Source organism: Hippocampus comes, unplaced genomic scaffold (assembly GCF_001891065.2).
Source record: "Hippocampus comes isolate QL1 unplaced genomic scaffold, H_comes_QL1_v1.1 scaffold121, whole genome shotgun sequence".
NCBI classification, from domain to species: Eukaryota; Metazoa; Chordata; class Actinopteri; order Syngnathiformes; family Syngnathidae; genus Hippocampus; species Hippocampus comes.
This window is the reverse complement of record NW_017805986.1, coordinates 293172-310055: the sequence shown is the minus strand read 5'-3', so window position 1 is coordinate 310055 and position 16884 is coordinate 293172. Positions and strand designations below refer to the sequence as shown.

The 16884-nt window shown below is 42.4% G+C and overlaps 1 protein-coding gene across 1 annotated transcript in view; it reads left to right on the top strand.

Annotated features, from left to right (window-relative positions):
- Nucleotides 1-16884, top strand: part of LOC109528789 (cGMP-dependent protein kinase 1-like) — an 81711-nt gene that overhangs the window by 58780 nt on the left and 6047 nt on the right. The window contains 3 exon segments of the mRNA XM_019891754.1: nucleotides 1305-1399; nucleotides 10200-10265; nucleotides 12728-12802. Coding sequence (XP_019747313.1) covers nucleotides 1305-1399; nucleotides 10200-10265; nucleotides 12728-12802 — 236 coding nt within the window.

Below are 16884 nucleotides of genomic sequence, written 5' to 3'. Positions count from 1 at the left end.
CACACACACACACACACACACACACACACACACACACACACACGCGCGCGCGCCACATGCACGGATTTGACCTTTTCCCACATGGCTATTTCCCTTAATTTCCCCTCCGAGGAGACAACAGAGCGGGGAACTTTTCTGCAGAGGACGCATGATTATATCTTGCATCCTGCCACACACAGACTCGCACACGCGCGCGCACACACAGTTCTTTGGAAAACACTCAACGAGTTTGAAAGCATTACGGCCGAAAATGTTAGTAGTTTTCAATGACAGCAGATCCAAAATAAAAGCCGTGTTCCTTGTCTCAACTAGTCTTCAGTCATACGTCTCAACCCGTCCCCTTATACCATTTTTCCGGTAAAATCATAGATACCGTAATTTCTGGACTATAGACCGCACCCGATTATAAGCCGCACCACTACATTTTTAAAGGAAAAAAATATTTTGTACACACATAAGCCGCACCTGTGTATAAGCCGCAGGTGCCCATATTGTAACATGAGATATTTACAAAGAAAGACGGGACACAGGCGGCCGTTAGAAAAGTCTTTGTATAAGCCGCTTCATGAAAATAAGCCGCAGAGTTGAAAGCGTGTGACAAAAGTCACGGCTTATAGTCCGGAAATTACGGTATATAATTTTTAGAACATATATAAAGTAAAAAAATGTTTTTTTAAAATATGTACTGTTAATATAAATGAGATTTTCAAACAGAGATGAAGCATTAATGAAAGCGACACAAGAGAATGTGAAGCGCTCATGCCCCGATCTTACAAAGCTTCAGACAACGTCGATGTAAGCTGTGGTGTTTGGACGCTTCCCGATGACGTAATGTCATCGCTCCTACTTGGCTCTTTGCCGGTGGAAAACACAAACTTGTTAAGCATTAACTAAGCACAACACTTGCCCCGTCACCGAACAAGCGCCATATTTTTATTTTTATTTTTTTGGTAGTGGAAAAGGGGTATTAGCGAGCAAAGGGGTATTTTTTTTTTTTACGTGGTATTTGGTGGAAGTAGTTTAACAAGCACTGGTCTATGGGATCCTTTGTGAGGCATGAAAATGTGCAAAAAGCCAAATCAACAGCTTCCTCGAAGAATGTCGGGCGTCATTCCCTCTGACAAGTCAAGTTCCTGAAGTGCGCGGCCACCGTTACTCGCACGTCTCGCCGCTAATGAAGTGATCCGTGTCCACAGCTCGCCTATTTACTCTTGCGTACATTGTGTGGGAGATGCGCCTTGATTTTTGGATTGACGGTCATGTGACACCTCAGCTGGTCTTTCTCTCTCTCTCTTTCTCTCCAGGTTAATGTGACCAGGGAGGACCCACCCAACGGAGAGCCCGTCTACCTGCGCAGCTTGGGAAAGGGCGACTGGTTCGGGGAAAAGGCGCTGCAAGGGTTTGTTGATGCCTAACGACGCTGCCTCTTTCCATTTCGATCTTCTCTCCGTTTCGATTTCTGTCACTGTCAGCCACATTCTCTCCCATTGCCTCGCACATCCTGCATTTATCCTCTCTAATTTGCGATCCATCTTCCGCCTGTCTCTTATGGTAACGCCATTCTGTTTATCTTTTTTTTTTTTTTTTTTCTTTGGTTGTTGCCAGAGCTCACTCCGCTTGACAGGTGCGAATGTTTTCAAATGCGACAGGCGGGCCGGGGCACTTGCTGATGGTGTTGAAGTGGAAATGCAGGGTTGGAGATGATGGCACTGGGAGACGAGCGCGCTGTTTCCAAACCTTTTTTTTGAAGCTAGCTCAGAGCTGGGCAACTTAAATGCTTGGGTTTGCAATTTTTTTTTTTTTGCTATCGGACATATGCACATAGGCCCACCCACTTCCTAACCAGATGTACGACAAAAATACAAATATATGCATATGCGCTGTTAATATATAAAAGTTTTCAGAATACATCTATAAAAGATCCACTGTCCTCCACCCAACAACAAAAGCAATTGAAACAAACCACCATTTTTTTTCCCAGTGAAAAGGGCTCTCTTGCATAAAAACAACCATTCAAAGATGGCAGAAAACGGCCGTACAGCAAACCAACATGAAGTTCAAAAACTAATTTGGTGCATCTTTTCCCTCTCCCACAAAATCCTCAATCAAAATTGTTGCAGTATTATGTTTGTCCTGCTTATCATTCCAAATCCACCCCAATAAAAAAAAAAAAAAAATCCGTGGACTCGCAAATATATTTTACTCACCTTTACACAATTTTTTTCAACAATGAGTGTTTTTGAAGAAATGTTGGTCACATAAAAGGAGTTTTTTTTTTTTCCCGAAAAGTGAGTTAATTAGATTCCTGATGTACCTTCTACCATTCAGTGGAAGAACATTACATTGTCCTGCTTGTCAGTATACGTCACTGACCTAGAAAGATGTAAACGCATACATAATTTCTAAGTATGTAAATCATTTTTGGACCTAACATCTAATTTTCTGTGGTTATTTTATTAATGTTTTTTTTTTTAAGAAAAAAGTCGACAGTTACATCTCTGGAGACGTAATTGGAGTACGCCTGCACGCACGCACGCACACACGTGCCCAGCAAAGCGCCAGATTGCGTCTACTTGAAGCCTCGAGTGCTCCACGGCCACTGCAAATACTCTGAGTCATATCATAAACACTTTTGTCTTGAAGAACACTTACCTGTAAGTACAATAAATAATATATTTTGTCTGGCGCAGATGGCCGCAGCCACGAAAGCTATTTTTACTCGGCCGGCTCTTTTTCCTGCTCGTGCTTTTTTTCTTTTTCTTTTTTTTTTTCCTCCCTTGATGAGGAAGTTAAAATGAAAGGAAAAGGGAGAGGGGTGGAGAAGCACATTTGAGAGGAGAGGAGTGAGGTCGTGAAGCAGGCAATTGCAAAAAAAGAGGATGTCGCCCTCTTGTGGTCAGTCATGCCACAGCAAAAATTAGCTCGCACGGGCATCAAATAATCAGTTTGAAGAGGAGGTCATCTTGAAAATGGGCTTTTATACTGTGAAAAAAAAAACATTTTAATAAATGATCACTGAAAAAAAAACGTGTTATAGCCGGTGCGTGAACGATGTATGTAAGATATAGCGGAGAACACTGTAATTTTATCCAAAAGTTAAACTAAGTTGGTGTGGGGGCTGTTCGTGTTTGCCAATGTCAGCATTATTTGCGTCTTATTAAAGAAACTTGATTGATGGTTCTGTAAAGTCCAGAAAAAAAGTAGTGCAATTGTAATGTGAAAAAAATTTCTCCGTTTCAAAAGCAAAAATGTTTGGCACCACTTTCTGCTCTGTGTCGGGGGTCTGACGTGTGAATGTTTTGCATCAATTCTAGTTTTAAATCCTACTTTGAAACCTATCTTTGAATCCTGAACCCAAGTTAAAAACCTTAATTTGAAACCCTAACTCTAGTTGCCAATCCTAGTCATCGTTTAAAACCCAACTTGGAAACCCTAACCCTAGTTCAAAACCCTACTTTGAAACCCAAACAATAATTTATAACCCTACTTGGAAACCCCAACCCTAGTTCAAAACCCTAATTTTAAACCCTCACCCTAGGTTACTACCTCACTTTGAAGCCCTAACTCTAGTTTAATACCCTATTTTCAACCCTAGCCCTAATTTAATACTCTACCTTGAAACCCTGACCCTAGTATAAAACCCTACTTTGAAACACCAACCCTACTCGCAAATCCTAATTTGAAGCGCTAACCCTCATTTTAAATCTGACTTTGACACCCTAATCCTAGTTTTAAAACCCTATTCAGCAACCTAACCCATTTTGAAACCCTAACCATAGTTTAAAACCCTACTTTGAAACCTGAACTATAGTTGAGAACCCTACTTTGAACTCCTAACCCTAATTTAACATTCTACAATATTTATTTATATTTTGGTTGACGATTGAGGATGTTTTTGTTGTCACGACATCCCGGTCGGTCATTTCCTTTCTGTTCCAAAGCCACTTTCCAGTGGCTGCGTGTGCAATTTTCTGCTGATTGCACCTGAAAGCGTTTTGCTTCAGCAAAAATAAAGTACCTCGACTATTCTTTGGGCAACACATTCTCGCCACTAGTATCTCACGGTGATGGCAAACTTGAATCTGATATTCAGTTCGGCAGTAGGAGCACGTTAGATTTGGTTGTGACTGAAAAATGTGGTCATACTCCACAAACGTGTTCCTGGCATCACTGCACACGATTGTTTCATATTCGAGGCGTGTTTTCATGACCACGGGCGACGATTTTAGCAACCGGTTAACCAGTCAGTTGTACGAGACAGCTGGCGCGGTGCAGATGGCCTGACCTTGGCCATATGTTACCGACGAATGACGCTTTGAAAGTTGACATGCACGACATGCGTGACGAGGAGGGCTCGGATCTTCGGTCGGTCGTTCCAAATTGAAATCTGACCCGGCAAGTGATGTGAATGAGATCCTGACAGCACGTTCTTGATAATGGATCCGGCATCTGTGCTACCGTTCAAAAAAAGATGAGATGACATCACGTCGTATTCTGTAAAAGTCTTGGGCCACCACTAGTTGTCTTACCTAATTACATAACACCACATTTTGGGGGGGGGGGGAATAGTAACTAGTAAAACAAACAGCAAGTTTTCCATTTGGGTTTGATGCGGCCATTTTATTTGTAGCCATTTTTCAAATACAAACTTGTCTTTGTCTTATGTTCAATATTATTCTTGAACACGGGGAGAATAGTCAACACAATGGCTCGCCGACATCACATGCCACTCCACCAGGCCCCGCCTCTTAAAGGCAAATACCTGGAAACAGACACTGCAATGCATGTTTTATTTTCAATACATTCTATTCGATAATACATTATGTTCCTACTGTATCTATTTATGACCACAAAAGAGCAAATTGTAAACAGTCAAAAATAACCCAATTATGAGTCAAAAAGCGACTGACCACGACTTGGGTTAATTTGAGGGTTTTTTTTTTCTTTAATAAGTTTTGTATGAAAACAACAGATTAGCTCAGCAATCACTTCCAAGCTGGTGATGTTGTGTCAGCGCAGGTGAAACTCCCAAGTGGGTGGACGCCGGTGCAGGAAGTGTTTTTAGAATGTGTTTAAAAAAATATTGAAAATATTTCACGAGTGTGGGAGGGACAAAACGATGAAACAATATTCTAAAATGAAACTGTAGAGCAGTGTTCTTGCACCATTATTACATAACGTGTTTTCCCAAAATGCAATTTCAAAAGAGGCCGTCCTGAAAAGATCATCTCATCGTTTGTTTATTCACACAACGTCATCTCCATGCCGCAATAAAGACACCGTGATTATCATCTTTTATTGTGCCGAGCGCCCCTTTTGTCCGCTGCGTCGTCTTGAGCCGGCCGAGCTTTGATGGCTATGTCTCGGCCAAATGTAAATGACGGCGGATGACGGCCATCTTGCAAGGCAGGCTTTTGATTAGCAAGTTAACTATGTGTCGGTGGATGAAAACCAACAGCCCCCCCCCCCCACCCACTCCCCCTTGCCCCCAAAAGGTTTCTCTTGACCAGCATTTTCATCCTTTCATCTGCGAGGAGAATCAAAGCGACTTCTCCTGCTAACGGCAACAGTGTTTGCGCGCATGAGCGCTTCTAAACTGCACAACGATTAGATTACATTTTATTTATGTTTTGCTCGGTCTTCCATATAGAACATCAAGGATTCCATATGTCATCTCTGTAGGTTCGGACTCTTGTTTGGATGTCGCTAACAGCATATGTCAAGAGGTGTGAACTTCTTGAAGATGAGGTGGATATCCATCAACGTCAATGCGCAGAGCTTACCCTTGACCCCTGGCTGTGCTGTTGTGTGTATTTATGTGACTGGGTGTAGAGTGAATAAAGTGTACACGTGTACCAACCTTGGCCAACAGGTTCAGAATGTAAGCAAGAAGAAATTGAAGCAAAATAATTTTGTTTTATGCATGGCAGAGAATGACAATAAAGGTTTTAGATTTTTTATTTTTATTTTTTTAAAGCAATGTTTAGATTTGGGATGAGTTAAGAGATTGTTGTGTTTGTGCCTCTTAGATGTGATTTGAAAGAATGATGTATTGATTACGCAAAATGGCATCGGCCGTCGGTGACAATTGATCACTGTGGCTGCCAGCTAAGCAAATCAGTTCATGAAATGAAAGTGAAAAAGAAGAAGTCACACGCGTTGCGGTTGACTTTGTGACAACTGAAATCACCTTAGCATTGACTACAAAAAAATCTGAAGTCGTATAGTGTTATTTCTATTTCTATAGGAATTAGAAAGCCAAACAAATCCACTGATTTCTTGTACATGACATTCAAGCCCAAGCCTGAAGCTCCCCTGAGGCCATTTTTCAACAATAATCCCACATTGCTGCTTTTCTAATTCGTAAATATACCCGAGTGTGAAGCGCAACAGCAAGTCAGCGTTACCCACGGGCTCGCACAATATTTTCGGAATGGAGCAGGCGAAGGAAGGAGTTAGGTGTTAACGCTGTCAAGCATTTCAAGTCAGCTAAGGCTTTAGCGCCAAATTCTCAAGCATGGGCAACACCCTCGTAAGCATCTGTCGGCAAGCCAGAGCTGTCAACTGCGTGTCTGACTTTTAACACCAGGGAGGAATAAAAAGAGTGCCGGAATAGTTTCTAACATTCTCAGGCTTTTATTGCCGCATCCTTTTAGTGTTTTCTTCTCTATCTTTCTTTTAAGACCACTCAAGCACTTGCTTCTGTTTTCACCCTTAGGAACAATATTTCATTTAATACCCGAATCACTTTGAAGCTATACTGGTTTGGTGGTGACCCTTTATTTTTTGCTTTAGGGGTCTGTAATGTTGGTGGACTAGCAGGGACACCTGACATGATGCTTTCTATCAGTTTTATATCTATCCATCTATCTATCTATCTATCTATCTATCTATCTATCTATCTATCTATCTATCTATCTATCTGTCTATCTGTCTATCTATCTATCTATCTATGACTAGCTCGATTGATAGCTAACTTGCTCGGTAGCTAACTACCCATCAAGCTAACTAGCACTCTGCTCTCTAGCTATGTAGATAGATATTATCTCTCTCTCTCTCTCTCTCTCTCTCTCTCTCTCTCTCTCTCTCTCTCTCTCTCACTAACTAGCTCGATAGCTAACTTGGTAGATAGCTAACTACCTGTCAAGCTAACTAGCACTCTAGCTAAGTAGATAGATAGATTCTCTCAACTCATCTCAGCTGTATTTATAGAACACTTTAAAAACAACCACCGCTGTATACAAAGTGCTGTACATGGAGCAAAAATAATTCAATAATGCAATAAAACAACCAATTAATAACAAAGACAGTAGAAAGCACAAAAGAGGAAAACTAAAAATCAAGTTCCATGCTGAGTCAAAAGCCAAAGAATAAAAAACAGTTTTAAAGATGGGCAGCGAGGGGGCTTGCCCTAACGTTCAGCGGAACGATCAGAGGGCGAAGCGTGTTTCAGCTTGATTGATAGATTGATTGATTTTCTGCTCCTTCCATTCTGCCGTGAAAGGCCCAAAACGTTCCAAGTATTTGGCAGTGGAGTAAAGTACAAATCACTTGTTACATGCTCATGTTGCCATTTGGCCCGCACAGCGAGGCTGCGTGCTTGTATATTATTTTTATAACCCTTTTCCCAGGACACTAGATCGCTGTCAAATTACCAGGTTAATTCCTGGCCTCCCCGTCAGTAATCAACACCGCCAGTGACTGCAAAAGAACATTCTTCCCCACTTTTAGCATCTGAGCTAGTATGTACATGCACCCCGGACGGCGTGTTTGTTCTGGGCTAATTAAAAAGCACCTCGTTTGTTTTCGTTGGCTTAGTGGCTGACTTAAGCCTCCGAAGTGTGCAAATGACGGATACGGTTGCGAACCTTGTCAACGCAACGGCACACTATGTTGGGGGCGGGTGTCATGAGACACAAATGAACCCTTAAGGTCACGTAGGCCGGATTCGTGCTTATGTAACCATTATTTTGAAACATGCTTCCCTTAGCCTTGTTGTGCATCGTCGTCGTCATGGCAATTAAGTGACACAGGCTTTCTTGTTTGGGGGGGTGAATGAGCTCCCAACAGATCGTGGATGTCATTAGCTGCCGCTCATCAGCGTCGAAAAGCAAAATGATGCACAGCACATGTGCAGGCCCAGTTTGATGTATTTGCGTCATTCGGAAAACCAAGTGTGATCTGCTTGTTTGCATTGAAACGATATTATGTAAGCGTTCAATTCAAAATCCTTTTCAGTTTACAGGCAGCTGGCACTTCATTCGACACAAACTAATTACTTCCAAGGCAGTTTTTTCTTTTTTGTTTTTTAATCTATGCTTTTGATTCACACAGTCAGATATCATCATAATCATCAGTCTAAAAAATGTTGATGTATTTCAGACGATTATTCAGTTATGATTGTGTTTTATTCAGTAATTGTATTTCACAGTATTACAAATTAAATGCAATTTTAGACTTTGTGACAAAATCTCCAATAATAATAATGATAATAATATATGATTGATGATACTCATTCTTTTATCAAATAAATATTGGCTTTAGTATCTACGTTCACCCTTGACCTTTAAAATTAACAATAAAATATACTACGACTCATTTCACAACATCAATTATATTTTATTGAATCATTTTCATGTTGAACACTGCAAATGTAATAAACTTTTAACCTTCTAATCTCATACCTGTGAATAAGGTCTTTGAAAAATTTTTTGGGTTGTGTCTTTGCTTGTGTGAAGCACATTGAGTTGCCTTTAAAATGAAAATAAAAGGACTTCTTCTCAAGTAGTTTCAATGCAATCTGGGAATGATGAGACTGTCTGCCAGGCACGTAAAGGCAGCTTTCTTGTCGTGTCCTTGTCTGGCACATATGTGGCATGAATTAAAAATGAGCCCGCTCCAGTTGTGGAGGGGACGCCCATTTTTCTTTTTTTTTTTCTTTTTGTGAAGTAGAGTGACAACTTCTTGCAGCAATCGTGTCAAATCGCAGCTGGTGCGTAACAAGAACTTTGATGAAAGTGAAACAAGTTATCTTCTTGTACTTGCCCTCAGTCTCCTTTTGAAAAAAAAAAAATCAATGTTTGAGTGTTCACTTTGGATGCTGGTAATCCTTCCATGTATAGGTTGCATATCTTAGTTATAGGTCATGTATAAAATAAAATTGTCCTGATCTGATCATGCGATCAGGAAATCGGGGCCCCATCACGAGACTTTCAGCTAAATTTTGAAATTTCTTAATTTCTAAAGAATAAAATATTTGATTTGTTCATTTGAGTTGAACCACTGCTGACTTACGGCTGTATAAAAAACAAATTGTAGCGATACTTTATTTAAAAAAAAACAAAAAAAAAAAAACGTTGGACTTGGGTGCCAAAAAAAAAAAAAATTGTTAACCGGACATCACTAGTATGCCAGAATCCAGTAGATACCAGACAGTGCCAAAACTCACGATTCACTTCCTTATTTCTATTTCACCCCCAAAAGAAAACTAAGCCCTGTGATAAAGTTGTCCATGTGGCCCCCCACTTACACAGAGGGGACCCTGATCCATCAACTGTTAAAACCGCCACTGGCCTTGATAAACACCTCCGTCCTGCTTTCAGCTCTCCTACGCGCCCAACGCCGATCAAAACTCACCAGCTGTGACCTTTATTCGTAGCGTACGGAATGTGTGTGTGTGGGGGGGGGGGGGGCGGACTCGAGGCAGGGTACGCGCCCGAGTGCGCCAGGAGGAGGAGGAGGAGGGAGTTGCAATGGACCATCATTGAAATAGGCTGCCATAAGTTTCGCAGAGACACATTGAGTGATGGACCGCACGCACTGGAGTGGAGCTGAGCCCCTTCAAGTGTCCAAATAATCGCCTGACGGGATGTCAATCCGAGAGTTGGCTTGTCTTTTTCGGCGGCGCGTTTTTTTTTCGGTTTAGTGTTTTATCGGAGGCAACTACGTTACCGATGGATTGTTGGAACACCGACTCGGAGGATTCGTGCGATTGGAGCAACTCGTCGGATGAGGAATGCCAATCAGATGATGGGTTGGACTTCAAATATGAGCAAGTGTCATGTTTGACGTTAACCGATTGCGCAACGTGTGACTCAGCTTCCGCATTTGATGATCAATTTACGGTCAATGGAAAGTGAAAGTTCTTACGTGTTCTATTGTGGCTAATTGTTCCCCCCCCCCCCCCCCCCCTTCTACAGGGAGGACATCAGGACTGCCAATGTTATTGCAGCAGAGGCGGTCACCTGCCTCGTCATTGATCGAGAGTGAGTATCCGTCAACTTTGACAATAAATCCTGACACTTTGATTTGTTGGTTTTAACCGTTTTAGTCGATGGAATCAATCAACGGGAAAGTGTGAATGCAGTGAAATAATGCGCAGTGAATGATAGCGATCAATGAACCCATTTCGTAATATTGGCTTAACCACGTTGTCAATGGATTATGCCCAACTAAACCGCGACCTACGGACAACATCCATCCATCCATCCATTTTCTGATCCACTTATCCTCACCTGGGTTGTGTGTGTGTGTGTGTGTGTGTGTGTGTGTGTGTGTGTGTGTGTGTGATCAAGGTTCCCTGTGGATGGAGCACGCTCAGAACACAAACCAATGTTTCAATGGAGGTATTCCGATGTGCGTTTATTGACCCGTTATCCGGGTTAGGAAAGGGGTAACTCAGGTGTCTTATTCAGGTTTTTCAAAACCCGAAACAGAACGATGACTGTGGTGTCGTCTGCGAAATTTATGAGTTTGACAGCCCGGTGCGTTGAGGTGCAGTCATTCATGTAGAGGGAGAAGAGCAGCGGAAAGAGGACGCATCCTTGGGGGGCCCCGGTGCCGATGGTGCGTGTTGATGATGATGATGATGATGATGTTCTTTTTGTAGTCATGAGTGACAAAGATGCTAAGATAAAACATACCGCAGTCAAATTCTTCCAGGAAAGTACAGGACGTGAAAATTATCTTTCCTTTCCAGTGTTTGTACCCATTTCCATACAAGGAGCGGATCAGATCTCTTGACGAAAGAACAATCAAATGATGCTCACGCCGATCCATCTTCTGAAACACGTTCATCTCTCATATTCCGCTAACCGCGGCGAGTTGCCTTTGTGCTCGGCTCATTTGCATGTAAATGTTTTGTTTTTTTTCCTTCTTAGGCCCTAAAGGAAAGTAATGCTTTGCTTTGAGGAGCGGCGCCGAGAGGACAGGTGTAGGAATTCAGAATACGGGAATAAGCCAGCAGCGAGGGGCTGTTTGTTGTTTTGATTGCCACGGAGCATAAGCGTATTCTTCATGTTTATTGACCCTGAAAGAAGCCCGACATCTGAGGGAACGGTTTATCCGAGGAGTGTTAAGTCTTGTGGTGGGAATAAACGAAGTGGACGAGGTTTACGGAGGGTGGGGGTGTGGGGGGGTGGGGGGGAGCTATCGTCTTACCAAGGGCCCAGCTGTGGAGTATAGCGGACTCAAATGAGCCTTCCTCGGAGCTAACGGCGCGGATAATGACGGAGTCATTTCGCACAGGTGATGACCGTTGCCTTTCGCTCTCTGCCTGTCGTCCAAACGCGTGTCCGCTTGTTTCTCAACCTGCAGAGAGAGCTCGATATGCGAGACTGCGTTTTTTTCCCCCCCGTTTTTTTCGTCCATGCACGTTTATTGGCAGAGTCCGCTGTGAGTGGAAACAAGCAGCGGGGCCATTAATGGGCGAGGCAAACGGCACAATTCGCGACACAATGCTCTCAGCAGATGTATGACATTTTTTGGTGTGACAGCTTAATGAGGCCTGAGTGGAATTGTGTTTTTGTGAGCAGATATATTTTTTTCTGCTCTTTTGAATTGTTTGAAGAGAGCGGAGCAGGTGGAAATGATGAAGCCAGGAGTGCAACTTGGGAGGGTATTATTTGCGGCGCTTGGGAGACGCTTGTGTGTTTTTCTTGCACAGACCTTACAGAGAGGTTGTTCGACTTGGTCTGTTGGTTCGACGGGTCGCTCGATTCTTGGTTATGAAGAGGCGTTGTTCGCCCGCTAATTCACCAAAATTGACACAAGATGGTGCCATCGCACTACTTTTATCTAAACACAGCTCCTCAACTCACTTTCACATAGTTCCTTCGCATCAGCATGGCTGCAAATGACTCCTTTTGTCTAAGCCAAGGTCCTCTCCTCACTTCAAACTAGTTCCTTAGCAGCAAGATGCCACAAAATGGGCACAAAAACAGAGAGATTCAATCTTGGGCTGTGATACGATTCAAGAGTAATACATTTTAAAGTGGAACGATTCAATTCGGTTTGATTGGATGCATTCACGTCATCTGAATCCAAAACCGATTTTTCAATCCAAATCATTTTTCGGTACACTCCAATAATGTGGTCATAAAACGTTCCATTCTCCTCCTGTAAATGAAGGTAAAGAATGCAATTCGCCCACTGGAGTTTCTTCATCGATCCAAGTCATACAGTCAAGACCTCAAGGCGGGTGCAAAGTCACTGGTTATTTGGGTCACTTGAATTAAAATCAGGTCACCTTGCAAACAAGTCACAGCTTTGTTGTCAAGTTTTACAGTCATAACAACTCCTGTGTGTTCTCAAATTGACGTCGCTTACGATGAGGACTGTCTTTTTTTTTACAGGCGCACCCAATGAATATTTGATGACAACTCGTCAGCCTTTCGTGTTGTCATCACCTGCACAAACACTGTTGACGCCAGCTCTTCTTTTATTGCAGTTCATTTAAGCACCTGATTGGAGGCTTGGAGGACGTGTCCAGCAAAGGCCATGAGGACGTCGACGCCAAAGCCAAGTAAGATACCCCGATTGACACTCATGTTGTATGTTATACTTTCTTTGCAAAAACTCTGATCCATCGGAGCAATTTTGACAAATGCCAGGAGTTGGTAGCCAGCCGTTTGATGAGAAACACCATCAAAAAATGTCCAACCGTCGAATGTGGCTCAAGGAGAGCTGACATTGAAGGCTCAAACCGGGCATGTCGTGAGCATTGCGCTCGGCCGGGCGGGAGCGTTAATGGACCGTTTGGAAAAAAAAAAAAAAGTTTCCTTTACGCGAGTATAAGGCATAAACTGCACCTTTAGGTCTGCCGCATAACAACAGATGGTTGAAAAGGGAGAAAACCGAAGAGAGGACCTGCAACACGGTGTTTCCGTCGCCATGGAAACAAGAGAATATCAATTCAGAAGTCATAAGGCACCCTCGGCTATGAGTTACGTGTGTAAAAAAAAAAAAAAAAAAATCTGCCTTAATAAAGATTTGATTAACACTGACGTAGCGGTGTAAATATGCCGTGTCACATATTATGAGCTGCGCCCAATATTTGACACCTATTATGATCACTAAAATATAAATTGATATAGATTAGGCAGTTAGAAATATTTTTAAGCACGCACACATATATGTATATATTTATATACAAAAAAAAAATATATATATATATATAAATATAAATAATTGCCGTTTTTGTGATTTAAAAATTATTTGGATTCAATTGTTCTTCCCCGAAGTCCCGTCAGCGACGTTTTTAGCTCGACCTTCCCCGCTTCCCGGGCCGCACGTGCATCACCGCTTTGCTGGAAGTACCCGCCCAGCCCGACAAAGCTCCACGGCAAGGAAAACCTGAGTCAGCATCCGGCGGTGATGGAAATGATCTTCCCCATTGGTTGCCTTGCCGTAAAGCTCCAGCTGCTCCCCGCTGTTCCCAGCGCTTTCCCTTCAAAGAATATCAACGTTGGTTTTGATCAAGCCGCCGCCGTTGGCTCAGCGGGGGTTTGCGATTACCTGAAATAGAAAGACGCCTTATTTTGTTGTTATGCTGCATGTTTTGTAAACATGCAATGCCACGTTTTGTTATTCTGTGCGACTTAGTTCCGACGTTATTGGGCTTTCGTGTCACATTTCAGAATGAACTTTAATGAACTTAATTTGACTTTTGACCCTCTCGAAACTTTGGAATGCAAATGTCCAACTGCTCAGTGTATACACTTACTTCGGATTTTGCCATTCAGTGCCTTGTTAGAGAAGAGCAAAGTTATTCAGAAACATTGAACAGTTGAACGGCGTATTCAATTTTATTTGAAAAAGTAAAAAAAAAAAAAAAAAAAAGTATGGAAAGGTCATAAGTGCATTTTAGAGACATGCTGAGAGAAAACGAAAGCACTGCAGAGCACAAACTAACTCTGAACTCAGGGCGCTTGTATTATATCTATGACCTCATCAGTCCTCCACAGTTTTTAGCACCCACAGGGGTGCTCCTCCATCTGTAGAGGAACATTTTGCCAGACAGCGCTTTGAAAAGATTTTGCTGTGTAACATTACAATGTACCATTCTACCTGGAAATAATGCGATTGTACATTGCCAGGGGCTAAGTTAAAGCATCATGGACTTACATTTTGGGCTTAGCTAAAAACCGAGCAGTGGTGAAATGAAAACCAATCTCTCTCCAGAAAGTTGCATGCATGTCACGGTTACTATGGTAACGTGTGTTGTCATTGTCTTCGGTTGCTAAATTGACCTTGGCTTTTCAGATTCTGCAAAGGGTTTCGGGATTCGGTTAGGTTTTGCCGTTCTGGTTAGTTTTTGCGATTCTAAATGAAGGTTTGCCAAGGTTCAAATCAGGATTGGGTTTAGGGTTTGGGGATTTGGTTCGTGTTCGGCTTTGCCTGTGGGTCTTCGGTTCAAGTTGGCGTTTTCATTAGTTATCAATGGGCTTATGATAAAGCTTGAGAGTTTGGCGCTCAAAGCAAACATGGTGAAGCAGCATGGAGCTGTTATGCTGCACAAAAAGGGAATAAGATTCAGTCCAGTTTAAAAACCTTTTTCTCATTCTTATTATTGAGCTCTTTTAAAGGTTTTTAACCATCTTTTTTTTTCTCAGAATCAGGATCATCTTATATTTATATAAAAACAAAAAACTCATCTTTGATTGTATGAGCTAAACTAGTATTCTCAAAGAGCAACTTTGACCAAAAAAAAGATGAGCCACATCAATAGTGTCTTTACAGAGGATAACTGTTAGTGACTGACCAACGACAGCTGCGCCAATGAAGCGTCACGCAAATAAAGTCACCGATAGTGCGGTAATTACAATACAATGGCAGTTGTGCAGATGGTGCAGATAATAGGCGCACCATTTAAAGTGACCACTGGCGCAGTCGTTGCAATCCAACGATGAATGTGCAATGGTGTAGAAAGTCCTTGAGCATGTTAGAGTGTCGAGTCCTGTGGAATATTGATCAATGACAATTATACAAATAGAGAGCCAAAGCTACAATAAACAATGCAGTCAGGCTATCGCACAGGGATGTGCAAAATCGGCAATCATTTGCACGGTGCCACAATGGAATTTTGAGTCAAGTGTGGAAAGAATTGATGGCAAGAGGGACATACAGATCAACATACTGTAGCGTGCCTAATGGAAGGAGCTGGAAGAGGTGGTGACCAGGATTACGAGGGCCCGAGAGGATTTTGCCCGCCCTTGTCTTGATTCTTGTATCTTGCAAGTACATTCTTTTAGCTATCTTATATTTCAGTACTTAGTTTCAGTTTCTGTGGTTATTTTTGTTTGAATGTTTTCAAATGTTCTTGATAGGGTTAGTGTTAGCATTAGCAAACAAAATGTACAAAGTAAAATGGGTGTTGAAACGTAAATTTAAAAAACAAGGAAGTGTTTGCTTGGTTTGGGTTTATGCTACGGTGCCTTAAGTTTTATGTTAGCGTTATGGTTGGTTGGAGTTAGGGCCAGACATGGCAAATGTGGAACTGATCTAAAACTGAAGCCAGTCTTGTATGGATTTGTGGGCTAACTGTGTGATGGAAGCACTTGAGCTTTATTTCAAGGTTAGTTCTTATCTCTTTTGGGTTTGATGTATAGCTTGTAGGCCTTGTGGATCCCGCCGCCGGCCTCATATTCTTCGAGGGCTTCAGCTCTCTGGAATAACAACAACTGCTTTTTCACCCCCACCGCAAAAGGAATCCACGTACGCGTAAGAATGCACTTTTAATCTTGGCCAGACAACATCGGCTGTTCTCTGAGGTTATCAGTTGATCCGCGTTAGTCTACCGCAGACATGCAGATCAAGATTGATAGCTTGCCGTGCACCGGTTGTAACAGCGCAATGTTGCCCTCTGCAGGTCATTTATGGAGACGCTTTTGCTGGTTGGGCCTTTGAAATATTAGCCGATGTCTGTTCGTGTAATTGGGTGTGCAGTCAATCATTCTGACATTTCACAATGAGACCGAAATGGCCTTTTTGTTTGGGATTTGAATTAAATATTTTTTTTTTCTGGGCCACTCTCCAGATGATGAAGAGGAAAATCAAAAGCTCACATGTGAATAATCTCTTAAATTTGTTCATTCAAAACACTGCGTGAAATTCAAGTTCCAATTTCTGCTTTGATCAGTGCGAACAACTGACGCACAGGTTTACAAACGCCCTTACATGTTCCGAGTGACCCGCAAGGAGCCTGAGGAATACTAAGCCCGCTGATCCGAATCCTGATCTGACGAAACTCGATCGGGATCAAACAATAATCTGAAACACACGGGCGGCGTGAGGGGATGAGGGACGGACACGTGGAAAGAATTTCCGCACAGGTCGAGCGGGCGTTTCGGGTGCCAGATGTCCAGCGTTCTTGTTCTCTCTTGCCCTAATAATGCCTGCGAGCTGAGGAGACTTGAGTCTCTTTCCGAGCAAAGTGTTTTGTGGTGTTCGTACACTCCACATCCTTGAGGATAGATTACTCCCAGATAATCCGCTGAGATTTGCAAACAAATGAACTCCAAGGCAAAATTGGAGGTGGATTATCTTGTCTTTCATCATCCGACTCATGTCTAATCCCGTTCCTTGTCTTGTCTTTTCTCCCCTCTC